At 41.9% G+C, this 20,098-nt stretch overlaps 1 protein-coding gene across 5 annotated transcripts in view; it reads right to left on the reverse strand.

Moving 5' to 3' along the window:
• The window catches only part of DROSHA (drosha ribonuclease III), a 3,547,421-nt gene that overhangs the window by 380,328 nt on the left and 3,146,995 nt on the right, over nucleotides 1-20,098 (reverse strand). For all 5 annotated transcript variants that reach the window (XM_044065333.1, XM_044065331.1, XM_044065329.1 and 2 more), the window contains exon 30: nucleotides 4,467-4,570. In XM_044065333.1, coding sequence (XP_043921268.1) covers nucleotides 4,467-4,570 — 104 coding nt within the window. The remainder of the gene's footprint in view (nucleotides 1-4,466; nucleotides 4,571-20,098) is intronic.

The raw sequence follows: 20,098 nt of genomic DNA on the forward strand, positions 1-20,098 counted from the left end.
ATAATTTTGCTTTAACATGATCTGGTAACGTCTGTTCTTTTAACCAAGCATGTCTTCTAATGACAGATCCTGCAACTGCTGCTCTGCAGGAGGCCTCTAATGAATCAACACCACATTGCAAAGTATGTTTTCACACTTGTTCAGCTGCATGCAATAAATCCTGCATTTCTTTATAATTAGGAGGATCTGAGTTTGGAAGCATTTTTTGTTTCAAATGAGACATCAAAGATTGCTAAAGTTGCAGATGTATATACTTTCTTCCCCCATCTGTCTAATGCTCTGGAATCTCTGTCAGAGGGGGCTGGATTCTTTGCTGAGGAGGCCTTTACCCCTTTGGGGCCCTGAGAAATAGTTTTAGGGTCAGCAGCAGGGCTTTTATAAAGAAATTTGTGAGAGTCAGGGACTCTGTAGTATCTGTCTGGCTTAACTGGAGCAGGAGGTAAAGAATCAGGATTTCAACTGGATTCAGAATACACATCATCCACAATATCTAATACAGGTGGAATAGCAAGGGGTCTGTGTTGGGGTAATAAAAGGAAATCTCTGAGCCTTTTCTTGGACTCTGAATAATCCTGGCCCTCCCAATGGAAATGCTCCCTCATGGTATGCAAGGTTTCCCCAAAGGAGTAATCTCTGGCGGAGAGGCTGAAGGAATTGATTCCTCAGCATCAGAATCCTCATAGGGGGGTAAAGAGTATCCTAGGTCTGAGGATGAATCTGAAGAGATGGATACCTGGTCGGATGAGTCATAGTCTGCATCCTGTCTAGGCCTTTTATCAGGAGGGGGATGGGAGCCCCTGATCAGAGTGATTAAGTCTTCAGCCATTTTGAGCATTTGTTTCATAGGCATGGAGGCCTGTCCTGGCGAATGTTGAATTTGTTTCTTTGTTTTCAAAGGAGTTTTAGACTTAGCAGAAGATTTAATGGTTAACTAAGTAGGTCTGAAAACACCCTCTGAAGCTATGGGTTGCTCAGCTACTCCGGATCCCTCTGAAGGGTTAGTCTCGGTAGGCTGTAAATCTGGTGTATCCGAAGGCCCAGCCATCTCCACGTGGGAGTCAGAGGCGGCCTGAGGTTCTAAAGAAGCGGTCGTCAAGGGCTGCGAAGGCGCCTCGCTGAAAACCGGAGAACCGGCGACTGGCCTAGAAGAGGCTTCGTCGTCAGTTTTGGGCCTCAGATGCCTGTCCTTGTCTTTGTGCTTTTTGTGTATTCCGGTCGTCGGTAGTTCAGACGGCATGGTACAACTGAATTTTCTACCAAAATAATGTCGGGCAAAATCAAACCGACGTTTAATAGTGCGCTTGTTAAACCTAGCACAAAACCGACAACCTGTGACGTCGTGGTCTGGGCCTAGGCATGGGATACAATAAGAATGGAAATCCTTATGTGGTATTTGCTTCCCACAAGAAATACAGTTATTAACTTTTACTGACATCGGTCTGAGGCAAGAAAAAGTTTCCCCAACGGGGTACTTAGCTTTGTAGAAGACTTCGGTTCTGGATTCGGAATGAAAATCTCAGGAGTCGGCCGACCGGCACTTGCGAACTGCTTTTGCTTCGGGCACCGCGCGGCAAGAAAGACTGAAGAAAATGGCGTCGGCTGCATCTTATATACCCCTGTCGCACTGACGTCAGGGAAGAAGCGACAGCAACCGACGCCGGACCAAGACTTTGGAACTCAGGCTGACTGAGGGACTGCCTGACGGCAGGATAACCCAAGTGTTAAGACTGCAGCAGTGTAACACAATGAACATCAGGTAATATAGTGTCTAAACACAGTATTTACATTCAACTTGCTTCAGACTGTACTCTGATGAGTGTACTTAAGCTGAAATAAATTTCTTGTTGCTTTGTCTAAATAAAAAACATTACATGCATTGCACAAAGCAGCATATGCATTTTTTTCTGAAATTTGGAATTAATCAAAATGACCTCAACACCTGTTTAAATGCTCAAAGGTTACCAGAAGTTCCTTGTGAATATATCAGCATATTTTACAAAAAACACTTAAGTGTCTGCTTCTACTTTATGTTCCTCTCCAATAATGTCTAAATGTTCTTACTTTTATCAATAAAAATTGGTTCATCACCCAATACTTTGTGCATTTCATAGTTTTATTTAATAATCTAAATAATGTATTTTATACATTTAGAGCTGGTGTTGCAGGCCACAGAACAAGCTCTGTTGCAGCTACACCTAAGATTCTCATACTCGCACTTCCACCCTTAAACATAACTGTATATTTAATATGTCTACTTTCCTAATCATCTCCTATAACTGCAGTCAGGAGCCACAAAAACTGCTCCTCCCTGTAACTGATGCAAATACCTGAAGAGTCTGGGTTGCCAACTGGCTTAATGACAGAACTCACACTGCACACTGTAAAAGTAGCCGACTCTAAATCCAGCTCCAGACAAGTGGAGTACCTCAGGGTTCAGTCCTGGGACCGCTCTTGTTTGGCATCTACTTCTCTGAAGTACAGGCCAACACTAAGGGACTCTGGTTACCAAAGTTTGCAGATAACTGCAAACTGGGAGCCATTATTGAATCCCCAAATGATGTGGATATTCTACAAAAGGGTCTTACAGAAACAGATGCTTGGTGCCAGAGCCATGGGCTCAAGCTCAATGCCAAGAAATGTATAGTTATCCCCTTTGGGGAAAAACATGTACCCATGAATTACCACATAGGTGGCAGTACACTAAACACCGAAAGTGTGATAAGAGACTTAGGGACACAGGTGGACAGTGGTCTCACCTTTGATAACCACATCGCCACAACAGTCAGGAAATCCTTCTATGTGGCACATCTCATCACTAAGGGCTTTTCATCCAGAAAAAAGGAGGTCATTGTCCCACTGTACTGATCCCTCATTAGTCCCATTATAGAATACGATGCCCCGTTTGGTATGTACCTCTCAAGACATCTGCAACAACTGGAAAGGCAGCAGAAATACCTCACTAAAAGAATCAGAGGCCTAAAGCAGATGCCCTATGCTGACCGTCTAAAAAAACATCACCTATACTCTGACGCATATCGTCTACTCAGAGGCAATCTCTGCTTAACATATAAGGCCATGTCAAACCCAGAGCTGTTGGACTTGCTACACTTAAAGAAATCCCAATCCCTCAGAGACGCACGCTCCAGGGATCTAAACCTTATCATCACAATGAACAAAACATGCTGAAGGGATAGGTTCCTGACTCAGAGACTCCCCAGACTCTGGAATAGACTGCCCATACATGTCAAGCAGAGCGCCTCTTTGGCCCTCTTCAAAAGGAACCTTGATGATTGGATGGGAGATAGGAAATTCACCCTGGGGATCACGTCAGTCACCCTGCTAGACAGGGGACCAGGGAAGTAAATACTGTGGAAAGAAATAGCCAGGGAATTGTTATGACTAGGCTTGTTTAGGCCCTAGGGCCGATAGCCTAGTACCAACCTATAGTTAGTACCAACCTATAGTAAACAAACAAGAATTATGTGACACTGAGACTTTCCCTAAGGGTACAGTGTGCACAGTTGTTCTGTACTCTTCAATATCACAGGAATAATGTACACATGAACTAAAATTATTTTAGTATCATCTCCAAGATGCCTACCAGTGACACAGATCTTGTTTGTACCTTAATAAAAACTATGCATAACAATAGCTCATTTTACTTTGACAAAAGTTATGTTCAGCAAAATTATAGGAGTAGCAATGGGGAATGTTATTGCCCTCATTTTTGCTAGTCTTGAAACGGCAGACCGGGAAGATGGATTTATTTACCAAAACATTTTTGTGTATATGATAACATTTTACAGATTTACTGACAACTTATTTTTCATACCAAATGCAAATATGCAGGAATTATAGGAATTAATCAACTACTTAAATGTTGCTACTTCTAGACAGAGAAGTATATGGAGAACATTAGTTTAATAAATTCTAGCATTCCTAAGAAATCACATTTTCTAACTCTTATATACACTACAACAGTGGCTACTCAAGATGTGTAAGTATACTTGATGTTGATGTTAGAGATGGACTAATGGAACTGGAAAGTCCATTTAGATCTATAGCCCAGATAACTTTTAAGTCATAACTTGGAACTCTACGCAAGCGCAGTATGAACTGCAGTGTAAGTTTTGAGAAGTAAAATGAAATGTACATATGTACAAAACAAACAGAAAACATTAAAAAAACAATAAATAAAAATGACTATATGGAGCATAACAGAACAGTGCAAGAGCCATCCCTGGTCACAACATTCACTGATATGGGCCTGCACACATTCCTGGCCATGGAATTTTATGGAAAATAGCTGCACTCAGATTAATGGAGAAGACATAACCAGTCAAGGAGGGTCTATAATACTGGGCTATCAGATGTGTACTTCTCACTCTACCAATTCAAACAGTTTAAGCAATAAATTACTAGATGATTTTTTTTTTTAATTTAGGAAAAAAGAGGTAGTTTCTTACTTGTACAAAGGAATATCAGGCTCTTTCCCTTCAGTCCGCAGGGTGAGGCAACACTGCTGAAGCTGAGACTTTGGATCATTCCAGTCCTGATTTAAAATAAACTCCTGTAACAAACAGAAAATGTTCTTGTCAGCTTTCAAAAACTCAAGAGGACCAAACAAAAGTGCAGAAGTGCAGGGAAAAGGTTTAAGGACCATGCAAATGCAATAACAATTTTAAAATTTTACAATAACTTCTGGCAGTCATTTTTAATATTTCTAAACTGCTGAGTCACAATAAGCAATACAGAATAAATGCAGGGCAGTAACATATTAAACATTTCAGATCAACATATATACCGAGAAAGAAACCTTTTACTTGTTTTCCCAGAAACAGGTTTATTTACTACAAAACAAACACATTCTATATGCTCAAAACAAAACTGCTAAATCTGGAATGCAAGTCAAACCATGCTACACCTGGGAGGGTGGCCTAATAGTTAAGGTGTTTGCCTTACGAACACAAGGTGCAGGGTTTGAGTCTCTCGAGGGATAACTGGCTAAGGCTTAAAATGACTCGCAAGAGCAGTTAGCCTAGTACTAACCTATGAACCACCAAACGACAAAACAAAAAATATAGTGCTATTTAACCAGTCCTGCTCTTGTATCAAAGCTATTAATCAGTGATACAAAATAAGCAAACACACTATTAAGCCTTATTTAAATTTATCTTCTAGAAGGTGAATAACAGTGAATGCATAGCTTAAAAACATAGTCCCACACCTGACTCAGAAAACTCAGCAGTGCTTCTGTTGATCCCATAATGACAACTGTAAGAGGAGTACAGAAAATAATGCCGATACTAAACTGGCTGAGGATACTGCAGCTTAGTACTGATATCACCAGATCAATACATCAGATTAAAAGAAAAGACTTCCCTTCTCACAGCCAACTCAGTACTACTATGTATCGCAAGTGCTCAATTAAAGTCTTAAAACTAAAAACACAGAACAAAGTATCCATATGAGTAGTAGATCAGTAAGTGGCACACACATGCCTTTGATATCAGGAAGACCAGCTGTTTGGCGGGGGGGGGGGGGTCTAGCCCCAAACCTAGTGTTTGGCTTCACATTCCAATATGGATACAGCAAAGCAGTGTGTATGTGTGTGTGTGTGTGTGTGGGGGGGGGGGTGGGGGGTATGGGATGTTCCTAAAGTGCAATATCTCATAAGAGACAATAAACCAATATCCCTAAACACAATCTGGTAGATGCTAAAGATACCACAGCATTTGTTGACTAAGAGCAGGGTTGATTTTTACCAAAAAAAAAAAAAAAAAAAAAAAAAAACAATAAAAAAATTAGTATAGGGATATTAAATAATAAAGAAGAAAGACACAGAATATCAGTCACATGGCATATTTATTTATTTATTCCATTTGTTTACCAGGAAAGTCCACTGGGCCTAAAAGAGCCTATTTTCGGTGGAGGCCCGGGGAGAAAAGCTCCGACAAGAACACAGATGCAGAAAAAAAAATTAAACATTAATTGATACAGAAGTAGGAACATTATTACACATAGTAGTTACAGTAATATATACAGAATATATACAAAAGTCAGGAATTTAGTTAGTTTGATTGCAGTAACATATACAGAATATATACATAAAAGCAGGAATTTAGTTGGTTGCCAGATTAATTCAGAGTGGTAAAAACGGAGATAAATTAATCAGCATTATTGTACCAGTATCAACAAGTGATGAAAGAAAAAAAAAATAAATAAATATGGAGAAACTATCATCAGTCACTAGTAGCAAAAAACATAGGAATTTAGTTATAATATAAGGAGAAGGAAGGGGTTAGGTTATAGAGCAGGTACATAGCCAGGAAGAGTTGAGATGATTTTTCAGTATTTGTTTGAAGGTGGTGGTGCTGCCCGTGTTTCTTATAGAAGAAGGAAGCGAGTTCCATAGTTTGGCGACAGTGAAGGAGTAGAGCAGTTTACCAGCCGGTAAGGTGGGCTTTTCTACTTTTAGACGTAGATGATTTTCAGATCTTAGTTGCCTGCTGGGTTGGTACTTGGCAAGTAGAGTTGAGACAGCAGGACAGTCTGTGGGTCTGTAGATTATTTTGTGTGCTGTAGTTAGCTGGGTGAATGACAGATGGTAGGGGAGTTCCAACCAGTCTAACTGTTTCAGTGAGTTACAGTGGTGGGATGAGAATTTGGCTTTGGTACCGAATTTGGCTATTCTGTTGTAACACATATCAAGTTTGGATTTTGTAGAATTCTGGACATTAGTGAGGAGAGGGGCACCATAAAAGAGAGAGGGTAATAAAAATGTAGTTGCAAGGGTTTGTCTAGTAGAGAGGCTAAGAAAGTGTTGGTGCCTGTACAGCATACAGAGCATTTGGTGTGTATTTTTGATGTTACTGTTCATGTGTAGGTCAAAGTTTAGGTTTTCATCTATAACAATGCCTAGTAATTTAGTGTGTGGGACAACTTCTATAGTGGTATTGTCTTGGGCTTGTATACTGAAGAGTTTTTTTATCTAGGGAAGTGGTTTTCTTAGGGGTAAAAATTACTAGTTTAGTTGTTTTTGTATTTAGGGCAAGATGATTGTTAAGCATCCAAGATCCAGTAGAGGTGAGGGCATTCTGGGTGATCTGCTAGAGTTCAGAGCTGGAATTTGCAGTGCATATTATTGTAGAGTCATCAGCATACTGGATTACTGAGCATTGTAGTTGTTACTAAAGATGATACATAAGGCAGGACCAAGTATGGAGCCTTAGGGTACCCCTGTGGAAGTATCGAGGAAGGGAGAGTAAGACTGTTGCCATTTGGTGGACTGCTGCCTACTGGAGAGATAGCTATTGAACCACTGTAAGGTAGGTGGGGAAATGTGGAGGGTAGATAGTTTAGAGAGGAGGATAGTGTGGGGAATGGTATTGAAGGCTTTGGAGAGGTCGAGGAAGAGATAAGTGATTATTTTACCAGAATCCCATGCCCAGATAACTGTATCAAGGAAGGAGAGGAGGGCTGTAGTGGTACTGTGCCTTGGTCTGAAACCATGCAGAGTAGGTGACAAAATTTGATTTTCAAGCAGGTGGTTGAGGAGTTGGGCATGGATGCATTTTTCCAGTATTTTAGAGAGGGGTGACAGAATAGCTATGGGTCGAAAGTTTGTGGTGTCTGTTGGTGCCACCTTTGTGTAAGGGGAGAATGAATGCTTTTTTCCAGATGTCTGGGACAAGGGACTCTTTAATTGAACTGTTAATGAGTATGCTGATGGGATAAGCTATAGAGTTTTCAGCTAGCTGCAGGAAGTGTGGGGGTAGATTGTCAGGGGCTAGACTACAGGGTTTAAGCTTATGTAAAAGTTTTTTTTTATTGTGGCAATGAGTATGGGGGATAATTTTAAGTTAGAGCTGTGTGTAGGATTGTTTGCTAGGATGGTTTGGTCATTAGCTGTCTTGGTGGTGGTGGTGGTAACCATATGAAAGGTGGTGGTTAGGTTAGCTACGGTGTCAATGAAGTAGGAATTGAAAAGGGTGGCAAGTTTGGTAGAGGTTTTGTGTGAGTCAGGGGATGGGTTGCTTTGAGAACTTGGGTGTAATAGATGGTTGATTGAGGACCAGAATTTTTTGGGATTATTTTTATGTTGGCTTTGTAGGTGGAGGCAGTGGGCTTTTTATCATTGGTTATTAGACGTTTTGCCTGGTTACAGAGTTGTTTATATTGTATTAGAGTTGTAGAGTTTTTGTTTTTCTGCCATGAATTACAGATTTTTGGTTATTAGACGTTTTGCCTGGTTACAGAGTTGTTTATATTGTATTAGAGTTGTAGAGTCTTTGTTTTTCTGCCATGAATTACAGATTTTATCCCTTGTGGACAAGACTTCTTTGGTGGATTTTGAGAGCCAGCTTGAGTGGTTATGTTTTATTCGTTTTTGTCGGGTGGGTGCTTGCCTATTTAGGATGTCTAGGAATGTTGAGTTAAAGAACTCAACAGCCTTGTTAAGTGGAAGGGATTTGAGGGGTTCCCAATTTACTTTAGTTAAGATTTCATTAAATATGGATGGTTGGAACTTAGTCAAATTTCTGGTTGATTTGTATTGGTGTTGCCCTGGGGTTGGGGTGGTTTTTCATAGGATATAATATGCTGGGAGGTGGTTGCTAATGGTATTAGGTAGTATGCCTACAGTGATGATATTGTTAGGGTGGGACACTTATATCCAGTCTATTGTGGAGCCCCAAATGTTATTTTTGTGGGGTCTGGTGATGTCTTCAATTAGGTGGGAGAAGTTGTAAAGGTTTATGTTTTTTGAGGGATTGTTGTGGGCAATGTATTGCCAATCAATTTTTATATCACCTAAGATGACGGTTTCATTATCTATGTTTTGTGAAGTCCAGGCAAGTATGTTTTCTAATATTGGTATGTTGTTTCCTGGAGGAATATACAGAGCAATTATGCAAATGTTTTTATGATTGTTAAGTTTTAATACAGAGATTAGTACTTCGGCTGGGGAGAAGGTGGGTGTTGGTTTTGAGTAGGGAATTAATGTATATTTACTAGGGAAGAGTATTGCTACTCCTCCTCCTCTCTTGTTCGTCCGATCGTCTCTCAAGCATTAGTAGCCTGGGGGAAGAAATGTTCGTCTGATCGTCTCTCAAGCATGAGTAGCCTAGGGGAAGAAACTCAGTGTCTTTTACATATGATTTCAACCAGGTTTCGGTAGCTGCTATAATATCAGGGCTGTTTTGTGAAATCCATGCCTGGAGTTCAGGTATCTTGCATCTAAGGCTTTGGAGAGTCATGGTTGACAGCAAGAGAAATTTGCTAAGTTTGCTAGGGCTGGGGAGGGTTGGACCTGGGTTGGGATGTACATCACCACACTGGGACATAATGCTTTGCCAAATTATGTGAGCCATACTTAGTTTTTTCTTGAAAATGGTACAGTTGTTGCTGGTGGTGTGATAATGGGGGTGTCTGTGGAGATGTAGAATTTTTACTTTGGATAGTACAGAGGTATTAACTGTGAATAAGCTAGGGAGGATGTTTGAGTAACTTGGTAAATGTGGGTTATGTGTGGTGGTTGTACAGGTGGATGTAGGAGGTATGTTGGGTATCTGGAAGGTTATGATTATTATTAGGACAGAGAGCGTGAGAAAAGTGAGAGCATAGAAAAAGTAGTGAGGGACATAATGGTGGCTGAATGTAGTGTGATAACACTATGTGGCCCTATTTAGAATGGGTGGGGAGGCAGATTAGTAAAGGGGTATGGAATGACTGTAGGAAATAATTAAAGAGGTTATAGGATAGGTGTAAGGGAGGTTTGGGAGGGGTAAGATTAGGTATAAGGATGATGTTGTAGGGGGAGTGGAGATGGACTGAAAAACTATCAGTGTAAGGTGAGGAATAAGCTTAAAAATATCAGCATCTAACAAAAGACTGATCCGAGTAGCTGTGGAATACTTTAATTATCACTGCAAGCACACAAACAGGGCTGTTTGGCAGTTATGGAGAGAGTTGTGATTAGTATAGAAACTATAATGAAAGTAAAAGCAAAACTTTACCAAATTAAACAGTAAATGCTTGGGACTGGAACACTGTGCGAGTGTAAGGCTGACTCAAAGTATTATGGCTCAGTCTAGTGGCAATTGGCTGGATCCCTTCACTGTTGTTGTGCATACACCTTTAAGCCTCAACACTTTACAAAAACTAAATTGTAATTCACCTATTACAACAGAAAAGCTGGAGGGAGACAGGTTCTTGCTTCACCGAGGTTTTACTTAGTTAAGATAGCCAGTTTCAGTGGAGAAGGTAGATATTGCTTTATGCAGTTAATCCCAGGTGTGTGTGTGTGTGTGTGTGTGTGTGTGGGGGGGGGGGGGGGTCACGCAGGAAAGAAACCCGTGCAACCTATTACAATAGAAAAGCTGGAGGGAGTCAGGTTCTTGCTTCCCAGAGGTTTTACTTGGTTAAGATAGCCAGCTTCAGTGGAGAAGGTAGATACTGCTTTATGCAGTTAATCCCAGGTGGGGTGGGGGGTTACGCAGGAAAGAAACCTGTGCAAGCACAATGAACAGAGGGGTAGGGAAGTTCTGTATCATAATCCAGATCTCACCTGTATACCCTAACCACTCTATTTCCTTCTCTTTTTTTTCTCAGTACATGCATCTTCTGACACAATGTAATTAAGCATACAGCTGTGTGAGGGTCTCAACATAACTGCACACATCTGAGCACAAGATCATTACTGGAGTACGTTATTAATAATGAGACCTTGGCTACAGGTGGACATCTGCCTCATGCTCAAATTTACATAGCAGTGTATACATCCATTTTCAGGAACTGGGTCACTCCCGGTACTGTAGCTAGGGTGGGCAAAAGGGGTGGATGACCTGGACATAATCTGTTGGGGGATTTTACAAAGTACAGTTGTGTACCTACCATAAATGTAGATGTTCGAGTGTATTCACTGTTGCAGTCATTACACTTGGGTTATCCTGCTGGCAGGCTACCCACAGTCGGCCTGAATTCCAAAGTCCTGGTCTGGCGTCAGTTGCTGTCGCCTCTTCCCTGATGTCAGTGTGCCAGGGGTATAAAAGATGCAGCCGACGCCATTTTCTTCAGTTTTTCTTGCCCCAGATGTCAGGTGCCCCCAAAAGGGTAGGCTAAAAATTCTGCTCATAAAAAAGCATGCACTAACATAAACATTACCTTCATCTACAAGCAAATACACCACATAGGTTGTACAGAATAGAGAAGTACAGATAAGTCCCAGCAATGAAAGGGGGATGGAGGGAGGGTAACCTGGACTGCAACAGTGAATACACTTGAACATCTACATTTATGGTAGGTACACAACTGTACTATGTTCTTCGTGTTTCACTGTTGCAGTCATTACACTTGGGTTGAATCCCAAAGCTGAGGTTGGGTGGCTGGGCCTAGATAGAATTAGGAGTGGCTATGAGGCCCTACAGAACTGCAGTGGCGAAGCCTGCTCTGGATTTAGAGTAAAGAGGTAAGTGGTAGTGCTTTGTAAAAGTGTGCACTGAAGTCCAAGTTGCAGCCTCCAAAATGTCCTTGGTTGGTACTCCTCTGAGGAAGGCTGCTGCTCTGGTTGAATGTGGCCTAATGCCCTTCGGCACTGATTTGCCATGTTGTGAATAGCAGAAACGAATGCAGTGGCCTATCCATTTTGAAATAGTATGCTTTGAAATAGCTTTTCCTTGCGATCCTGCAGCATATGCCACTAAGAGTTGCTCAGTCTTTCTGAAGGCTTTAGTTTTGTCCAAGTAGAAGCGTAACTGTCTGTGTATGTCCAAAGAATGCAGAAGTCTCTCCCCCTTATTCTGTGGGTTTGGATAAAAGGTAGGCAACTGAATGGTTTGGTTAAGAGCCACACTGGACACTACATTAGGCATAAATGTTGGGTTTGTCCTTAGAGAAACCCTGTCCGGATGGAAAATATTAAAAGGTTCCACAGCCATTAGTGCCTGTAACTTTGAGACTCTTCTTGCTGAGGTTACTGCTAGGAGCAGAGCTATTTTCCATGATAAGTATTTTAGCTCAGCTGTATTGGCTGGCTCAAAAGGAGGCAGTGTGAGCTTTTCCAAGACAAAATTGAGGTCCCATGCAGGTGTTGGAGCTCTCCTTGGAGGTCTTATGTTTTTGGCCCCCTCTGAGGTACTGCCTTAGCAGTGGACGTGAAAAAATATGTGGATCCGTATTGTAATGAGCTGAAATGGCAGAGGCATGCATCTTAATTGATGAGAAGGATAGGCCTTTGTCTAGCATCTCAGTTAGGTATTGTAAAATCTGAGGAATATTTGGTACAAGTGTGTCCATTCCTTGTGCCTGGTTCCAAGCACAGAATCTCTTCCATTTTTCTGTATAAGATTTTCTGGTGCTGGGCCTCCTGGCCTCCAAAATAACATCCATAACTGCTTTAGAGAGAGGTGTGTTCTGAATGGTTACATTATCAGCCATGCAGCCAGACTTAGGGTTCTGAGTTGGCTGTGCAGGATCTGATTGTTTTGTTGGGTCAGCAAATGAGGAATTTGGGGTAATGTCCAGGCTGGGCTTTGAGACAAGTTCTTTAGGATTGGGTACAAGTGCTGGCGTGGCCAGTCTGGGGTATCAGTATCAGTTTTGGCTTCTCTTGTCTGACCTTTAGGAGTACCTTGGGGAGGACAGGCAGTGGAGGAAAGGCGTATACTGTAAGGGTTTTCCAGCTGAATGATAGGGCATCCACTTTCCATGCTTGTTTGTGATAAGTCCTTGTGCAGAATCTCTGTAGTTGGCAGTTCTGTGGTGAGGCAAATAGATCTATGTCTGGGCATCCTCATTTCCTTGTTATCATGCTGAAGATTTGTGGATCTAGTTTCCACTCGTGAGGATCCTCAAGATTTTTGCTTAGTTTGACTGCCAGAGTATTTGTTTTTCCTGGCAGGAATTGTGCTTGCAGGTGTACTTGATAAGTCAATGCTGTGTTCCACAAAGTCATGGCTAGTCTGCAGAGGGGGAAGGAATGTGTGCCTCCCTGCTTGTTTATGTACCACATGACTGTAGTATTGTCCGTCTTTACCAGCAGTTGTCCTGGATGAAGCAGATCCTTGAAGGCTGTCAGGGCATTCTGAACAGCTAGCATCTCTTTTTGATTGATATGAAGATGCATTTGGCTTGCTGGCCATGCTCCCTGAATACATTTTCCTGCCATGTGGGTCCCCCAGGCATAATCTGATGCATCTGTTGTTAGTGTCTGCCTGGCCATGGGTAAAGTGAATGGCTGTCCCTTGTTGTGGTGACAGACCTGTGCCCACCATTGAAACACCTGTTGCAGGCAGGGAATGAGGGTAATTCATGTTTCCAGGATGTGCCAATGTTGAGTCCAAACACTTTTTAGATACCATTGTAGTTTCCTCATATGCGGTCTTGCATATAGAATTAGTAGAATGCAGGATGCCATGAAGCCCAAAGCCTGCAGAATTTTTGTTGCAGATAACTGGGTCTTTGTTGCCAACATTTCGAAGTAAGAAGTCAGTTGCCTTTGTTTGTCTGGCGTGAAATAAGCCATCTGGGCAGTTGTATTTAAGCTTGCACCCAGGAATATTATCTCTTGAGTGGGTACTAGTTTTGATTTCTTTTCGTTTACCGTGTACCCTAGGCAAATTAGTAATCTTTTTACAAACGCCAGATGCCTCAGTAGAATGTCTTTGTTCTCTGCTTGAATAAGGCAATCGTCCAGGTAAGGGTACATTTGAATTCCCCTTTGTCTGCAGAAAGCAATTACTGGTGCCAGGCATTTTGTTAAGACCCTGGGCGCAGTAGATAAGCCAAAGGGCAGTGCAGAGAATTGGTAGTGCATTGATCCAGCTATGAATCTGAGGTATCGTCTGCAAGATTGTCTGAGTGGGACATGCAGGTATGCCTCTTTTAGGTCCAAAGTTACAAGCCAAGCCTTCTTGCCCAGCATGGGCAGAAGCTGCTGCAGAGTCAACATTTTGAATTTTGGAATGTCCAGAAAAGTGTTTAGAATAAACAGGTCCAGTATTGGTCTCCAGCATTTGTCCTTTTTGGGTACCAGGAATAGTCTTGAGTAAAATCCTTGTCCCTGCTCTTGCTGTGGTATTCGCTGAATGGCCCTCATGCCCATGAGGGATGTAACTTGCTTTTGTGCCTCTGCCCATTGATTTTGTGGCAGGTCTGGCATTCCTTTTGCCTTTGGCAGGGTGTGAAAGTGGAAGCTGTAGCCCAGGGACACTATATTCAAGACCCATTTGTCCTGGGTGATTATATGCCAATTTTGTGAAAAAAAGGGCTGCCAAAAGATAAGTGCTTGGTATTGGCAGAAGAAAGTCATTGGGACTGTTTTCTATATGGCTGTGATTTGTCTTCTCCGCTTTTGGAGGTAGAAGCACCCCATTGTTTAGGCCTGTATGAGCCTTGGGGCTGGGATCTGCCTCTAGGGCGTCTGTATCTGCCTCTTTGTGGCCTGTCTGACACTGGAAAGGACCAATTCTTTGAAGGCCAGTTCCTGCTAAATCTGGGTGGTTGTACCTGTAAGAAATCCTTAACTATCTGCATAGATTTTGCTTTATCCTCCATTTTCTTCAACACCTCTTCTGCCTTAACACCAAACAAAGTACCATGCTGTAAAGGAGCATCCAATAATTTTGCTTTAACATGATCAGGCAGATTTTTTTTCCTTTAACCAAGCATGCCTTCTAATGACAGTACCCGTAACAGCGGCCCTGCAAGAGGCCTCCAGTGAATCAAAACCACATTGCAAAGTATGCTTTCCCACTTGTTCAGCTGCATGCAATAAATCCTGCATTTCCTTGTTATCTGGACATTCAGAATTTGTCAACATTTTCTGTTTTAGCAGTGACATTAAATATTGCTGATATTTAAGCATATGAAATTGACAATTTAAAGCCCTTACAGCCAAGGTAGCAGAAGTGTAAACTTTTTTCTCCCATCTGTCCAGTGCCCTAGAATCCCTATCAGAGGGGACAGGGTTTTTCGCATTGGAAGCCTTGACCCCTTTGGGACCCTGAGATATAGTTTCTGGGTCAGCAGCAGGGTTTTTATATAGAAATTTGTGGGAATCTGGAACTCTGTAGTATCTGTCTGGCTTAACCGGGGGTAAAGAGTCAGGAGATAGGCTGGACTCTGAAAATACATCATCTACTATGTCTAGAACAGGTGGAATAGCAAGAGGTCTGTGCTGAGGTAGTAAAAGAAAGTCTCTGAGCCTTTTCTTAGATTCTGAGTAATCTTGGCTCTCCCAGTGAAAGTGCTCCCTCATGGTATGAAGGGTTTCCCCAAAAGAATAATCCTCAGGAGGAGAGGCTGAAGGAATAGACTCTTCAGCATCAGAATCCTCATAGGGAGGAAGGGAGTATCCCTGTTCAGAAGAGGAGTCAGAGGAAATGGAAACCTGATCTGAAGATTCATATTCTGTCTCTTGCCTAGGCCTCTTATCAGGAGGGGGATGGGAACCCCTGAACAAAGTAATTAGGTCTTCGGCCATTTTAAGCATTTGTTTTTTAGGCATGGAAGTCTGTGCAGGAGAATGCTGCACTTGTTTCTTTGTCTTTAGAGCTGCTTTAGTCTTTGCCTTTGAAGCTGAGGTTGGCTTTACATATAACTGTGTAGGTCTGAAAACACCCTCAGAAGCTGATGCCTGCTCAGCGGCTCCGGACCCATCTGAGGGAATAGTTTCCGAGTGTCCAAAACCGTGAGTATCCAGAGGCCTAGTCGGCTCCACATGGAAGTCGGAAGCGGCCTGTGGCTCTGAGGTAGCAGGCGTCAGGGGCTGCGAAAGCACCTCACTGAGAACCGGCGACTGGCCTAGCGGAGGCCTTGTCGTCGGTTTTGGACCTCGGATGCCTGTCCTTTTCCTTGCGCTTTTTATAAACTCCGTTTTTATAAACTGTTCCGACGGCATTATATAATTAAATCTTCGGCCAAAGTAATGAAAGGCAAAATCGTACCGACGCTGAATAGTGCTTTGGTTAAATCTAGCCAAAACCGACAGCTAGCAATGTCGTGGTCAGGGCCTAGGCAAGGAATACAGTAAGAATGAAAATCCTTATGAGGTATTTGCTTCCCACAAGAACTACAACTGTTAACTTTTTCTGACATCGGTCTGGAGCAAGAAAAAAGTTTCCCCGATGGTGTACTTAGCTTTAATGAAGACTTCGGATCTGAAATTCGGTTTTGAAAATCTCAGGAGTTGGCCGACCTTCACTTGCGAACTGCTTTTGTTTCGGGCACCGCGTGGCAAGAAAGACTGAAGAAAATGGTGTCGGCTGCATCTTTTATACCCCTGGCGCACTGACGTCAGGGAAGAGGCGACAGCAACCGACACCAGACCAGGACTTTGGAGTTCAGGCCGACTGCGGGTAGCCTGTCAGCAGGATAACCCAAGTGTAATGACTGCAACAGTGAAACACGATGAACATATGGCAGTTACAGCATTCATTTATGCAGCTGTGGCTGATAATGTAGTTGCTTATATGAATGTGTTTGCTAACTTGTAGTATGCGTGTGTGTTAGTAAATGCAGCATGGAGCTAGTACAAGTTCTTTGCTTCAGTTTCAGAAGGTCCTTTATGTGGGTGGAACTCTCGGGAGTACCTAAAGTGACAACTGATATTGCTATGGCTGTGGTTATCCCCTCCTAATGTCCCATACAGGATGTCAACCACAAACACAACTGTAAAGGGGAGAGTAATCCATGTCATCTTCTTTCTTTTACTACTTTATTTTTTTAGTGGGAAGGTAATCAAAAATTTGCCTAATTTCTTTCCCCACAGTCGCTAAAAGTATACATCTCAGTCCTTGTGTACAGAGCAATTTGATTATTACTACACAAGGGATGTAATCTACCCTGTTTATCATAAGAAGAAAGATATAAGTAAGACAACTATCACACTCCAACTATCATAGCAGATAAATGCTGGTAGGGGAGACCCTTGAAAAATACAAAACACTGAAGGGAAACACTGAGATATCCTTGTTCCTATGTATACAAATATATAAAAGAAGGAACGCCATCCTCTATAATGGTGGCTAGTGTATTATGGTGGAATTCTAGTGTCAAGCCAAACTTTTTCTTGGAGAATGGAGGCTGAGTTCTTCTACTGCACCAATCAACTTAAACTAGAAAACCTGTATGTTGAGTACCTTGTGAAATATAAGGCATATTGCTGAAGGACACTCTAATAACAGAATGCAAAGCATTAAAGGGTTGGGAGATTACCTCAGACCTAGTGAGGAGGTTGCAATATGCCTTTCATAACAGAATCTGTAAATCCTACCTTGTTTCTAGATGAGAAGTCTAGCACATAATGCAAGCACGGTAGGAGAAAAGAAGTCCAAGCTACAGCTTGACAAATGCTCTGAGCAAATGCATTCTTGAAAAAGACTATAGTGGTATCTGTTGCTCTGGTACAGTGGGCTCTGACCTGTGCAGAGAGTATTCACAAGGCGATCATACAAAAGCTTAAAGTTTGCCAGCCACTGAGATAAGGAATTGCTCTGAATGCTTGAAGTCTTGGTCTTATTAACATAGTATTTTTGTTGGCTGTGGATACCCGGGGCAAGCAAAATCATTTTTGCTATGATCTGGATTAGGCTGTAACACTGGTAACTGACAAGATTAAATGAGTGCAAGTTTAAAAATCAATATGGGCAGTAAGGAAATCCTAACAGAGAAACTATGTCATAGTGGAATATTGTATACAGTTCCCTGTACATCACTGCCTGGTACTAACACATCATCTTATTTAACATGATGGCTATTAAGAAGTTAGTCTTCCAAGATAAGTATATGAGAATGACTAGCCTGGATAATTTAGCAAGAGAAAGGGTGTTTTTTTCTGTTTCAAATTTCAAGTTTTAAGGAGGAGACACAGACCTATTACTAACTCACAAATAAAGAGTGTAACCACAGCGGATAAAAATGGTCCACAACAGCCAAGAAGTAGAATAAGTAAAATGTAGACCAGTTAATACAGCCAAAGAATAAAATAAAAAAAAAAATATTAAAATACAGCTAAGCGCTTTCATGCTAGTTGGTGCTTCATCAGACAAGCAATAGTACCTAACCTATCACTCACAGACTGAAACAAAAGTCTATTAAACTTATAACAAAGCTTCCACTTTAGTGATGGACCATTCTTGAAACATAACTTAGGTCGATCACCCAACAAATTTTTAAGTTTATCATAACTAGTCAATAACAGCCAATTCTTTCTAATTACATCACAGACAGAACCAATATTACTAGAATATCTCAGGATCACAGGAGATTATTAGGCGATCGACCCGAAGGTCATTTTAAGCCTAGCTGTTTCATCTCAATGTAATACCACAGAAATGCTATTCAATACTCAAGACTCAATTTAGTGATGACTGTCCATGTTCAGGAGGGTTGTGGGCTCTATACCCAGTAAGAACTTACATTGCCCCATCCACTCATCCAGGTTCCTCTTAAGCAGTATCATAGAGGTGCTCTGTTTCACATGAATTGGTAGCCTGTTCCAAAGACGTGACAGTCACTGGGAGATAAATCTGCCCCTCTTTAGCTTCTTCTCACTTATCTATCTCACCGCAAATGTTGGGTCAGTTGTGCCGCATTCAGATCTAAATAAAAACTGCTCATCTCCCATCTTACTTTCTACTAATCTGTGTATTCGTTTATTAATCTCCCTTTCCAGAAATTGTATGCACTGTGACAGGAGTTTGATATCCCTGTACTGCCCACAGTTGTGGATGTCCATTTTTTTAACTTGAACATTGACATTACTATACATATTCTCCAGCCATCTGGGATACGCCTTTCTCTAAATATTGATATAAGTACACCCAGGAACAATTTCTGTGCTACCGCACCAAAAATCTTTATCATATCTGCTGTGACCTTATCTGAGCCTGCTGCTTTCCGTGACTTCATTTTCCTCAGTGCCATTCTTCTTCTCTGGTGGGCTCCTCCTCTTCTTTCATCACATGCTGTTCCTGGGGCATTACAGCTTCTGTGAAGTTTTCTTCATTTACAAGATGGTGGAATTACTCCTTCCATTTGCCTTTGATTTGTGTACTGGTGAGAAGGCTGTTGCTGTCTTTGCTTTTCAACCTGATACAGTTTCTTTGTGCCATCTACTAAGTCACTTTCCAGAAGCTGGTAGAGGACTTCTGATGCCTTGTTCTTTGCTACTGGAACTCCTCTCTTTAGCCAACCACTATTCTTTCCTAGCTTAGTCTGTGTTTTTTATCTCCCACTTTTTCCTGCACTCCTTCTTTCTTCTGATGACTTCCTGGAATTCTGCATCCCACTACCAGCTTTCCTTACGTACCATATTTCCAAACCTGGCTTGGCTGCATATCTGCTCTGTAGTCCTCACACATGCTATTTTAAGGCAGTGCCATTCTTCTTCAACTCCACCTATTTCTTCCTCTTCTTGAGGTTCTAGAACCCTGAGTAATTCCTTGAACTGATGTGTTTTGTCTCCAGTCAACTTCCAGGTCGTCAGCCTGGTTTCTGTCGACCAGCAGGTTTCAAGGACCAGTGCTTGCAGCTGATTCTGGCAACCACTGGCTTATGCTGTGGGCTGACTGTTTCACTGGGGATGACTTTGCAATCACTGATTCTCTCTCTCTCTACCCTTTCCTTACCAGGAGGAAGTCTTCCTGAGTTGCATGTTTGCCATTCGTCCATGCAATCTTGTGACTCTCTCTCTCTCTCTTCCTGAACCATTTGCTGGTCACCACAAAGCCATTTGCCAGACAGAAGTCTAGAATGGACTTTCCCTCTTTATCTTTGCTGCCCCACTCATGAGGACCCAGGCAGTCCTCATATCCTGTTTTCTCTGCCTCTATAAGAACATTCAGGTCCCCCATTATCAAGACTAACTCATGTAGTCTTATCTTAACTAGAAAGTCCTGAAACGATTGTGTGAATGCACTCTTTTCTTCACTGTCACAACCCTTCAGTGGGGCAAAGGCTGAGATTATGAATACTGCCCTATCATTACACTGGAGTATGACTGCCATGATTCTAATGACATCCCTAACGGTCTTCTGGTGCCACTCCCTCTGCACAATTCTCACACCTTTCTAGACAAACCTCCTACTGAGATTAAGAA

Source organism: Protopterus annectens, chromosome 3.part0 (assembly GCF_019279795.1).
Source record: "Protopterus annectens isolate FY-2018-M chromosome 3.part0, PAN1.0, whole genome shotgun sequence".
Lineage (NCBI taxonomy): Eukaryota > Metazoa > Chordata > Ceratodontiformes > Protopteridae > Protopterus > Protopterus annectens.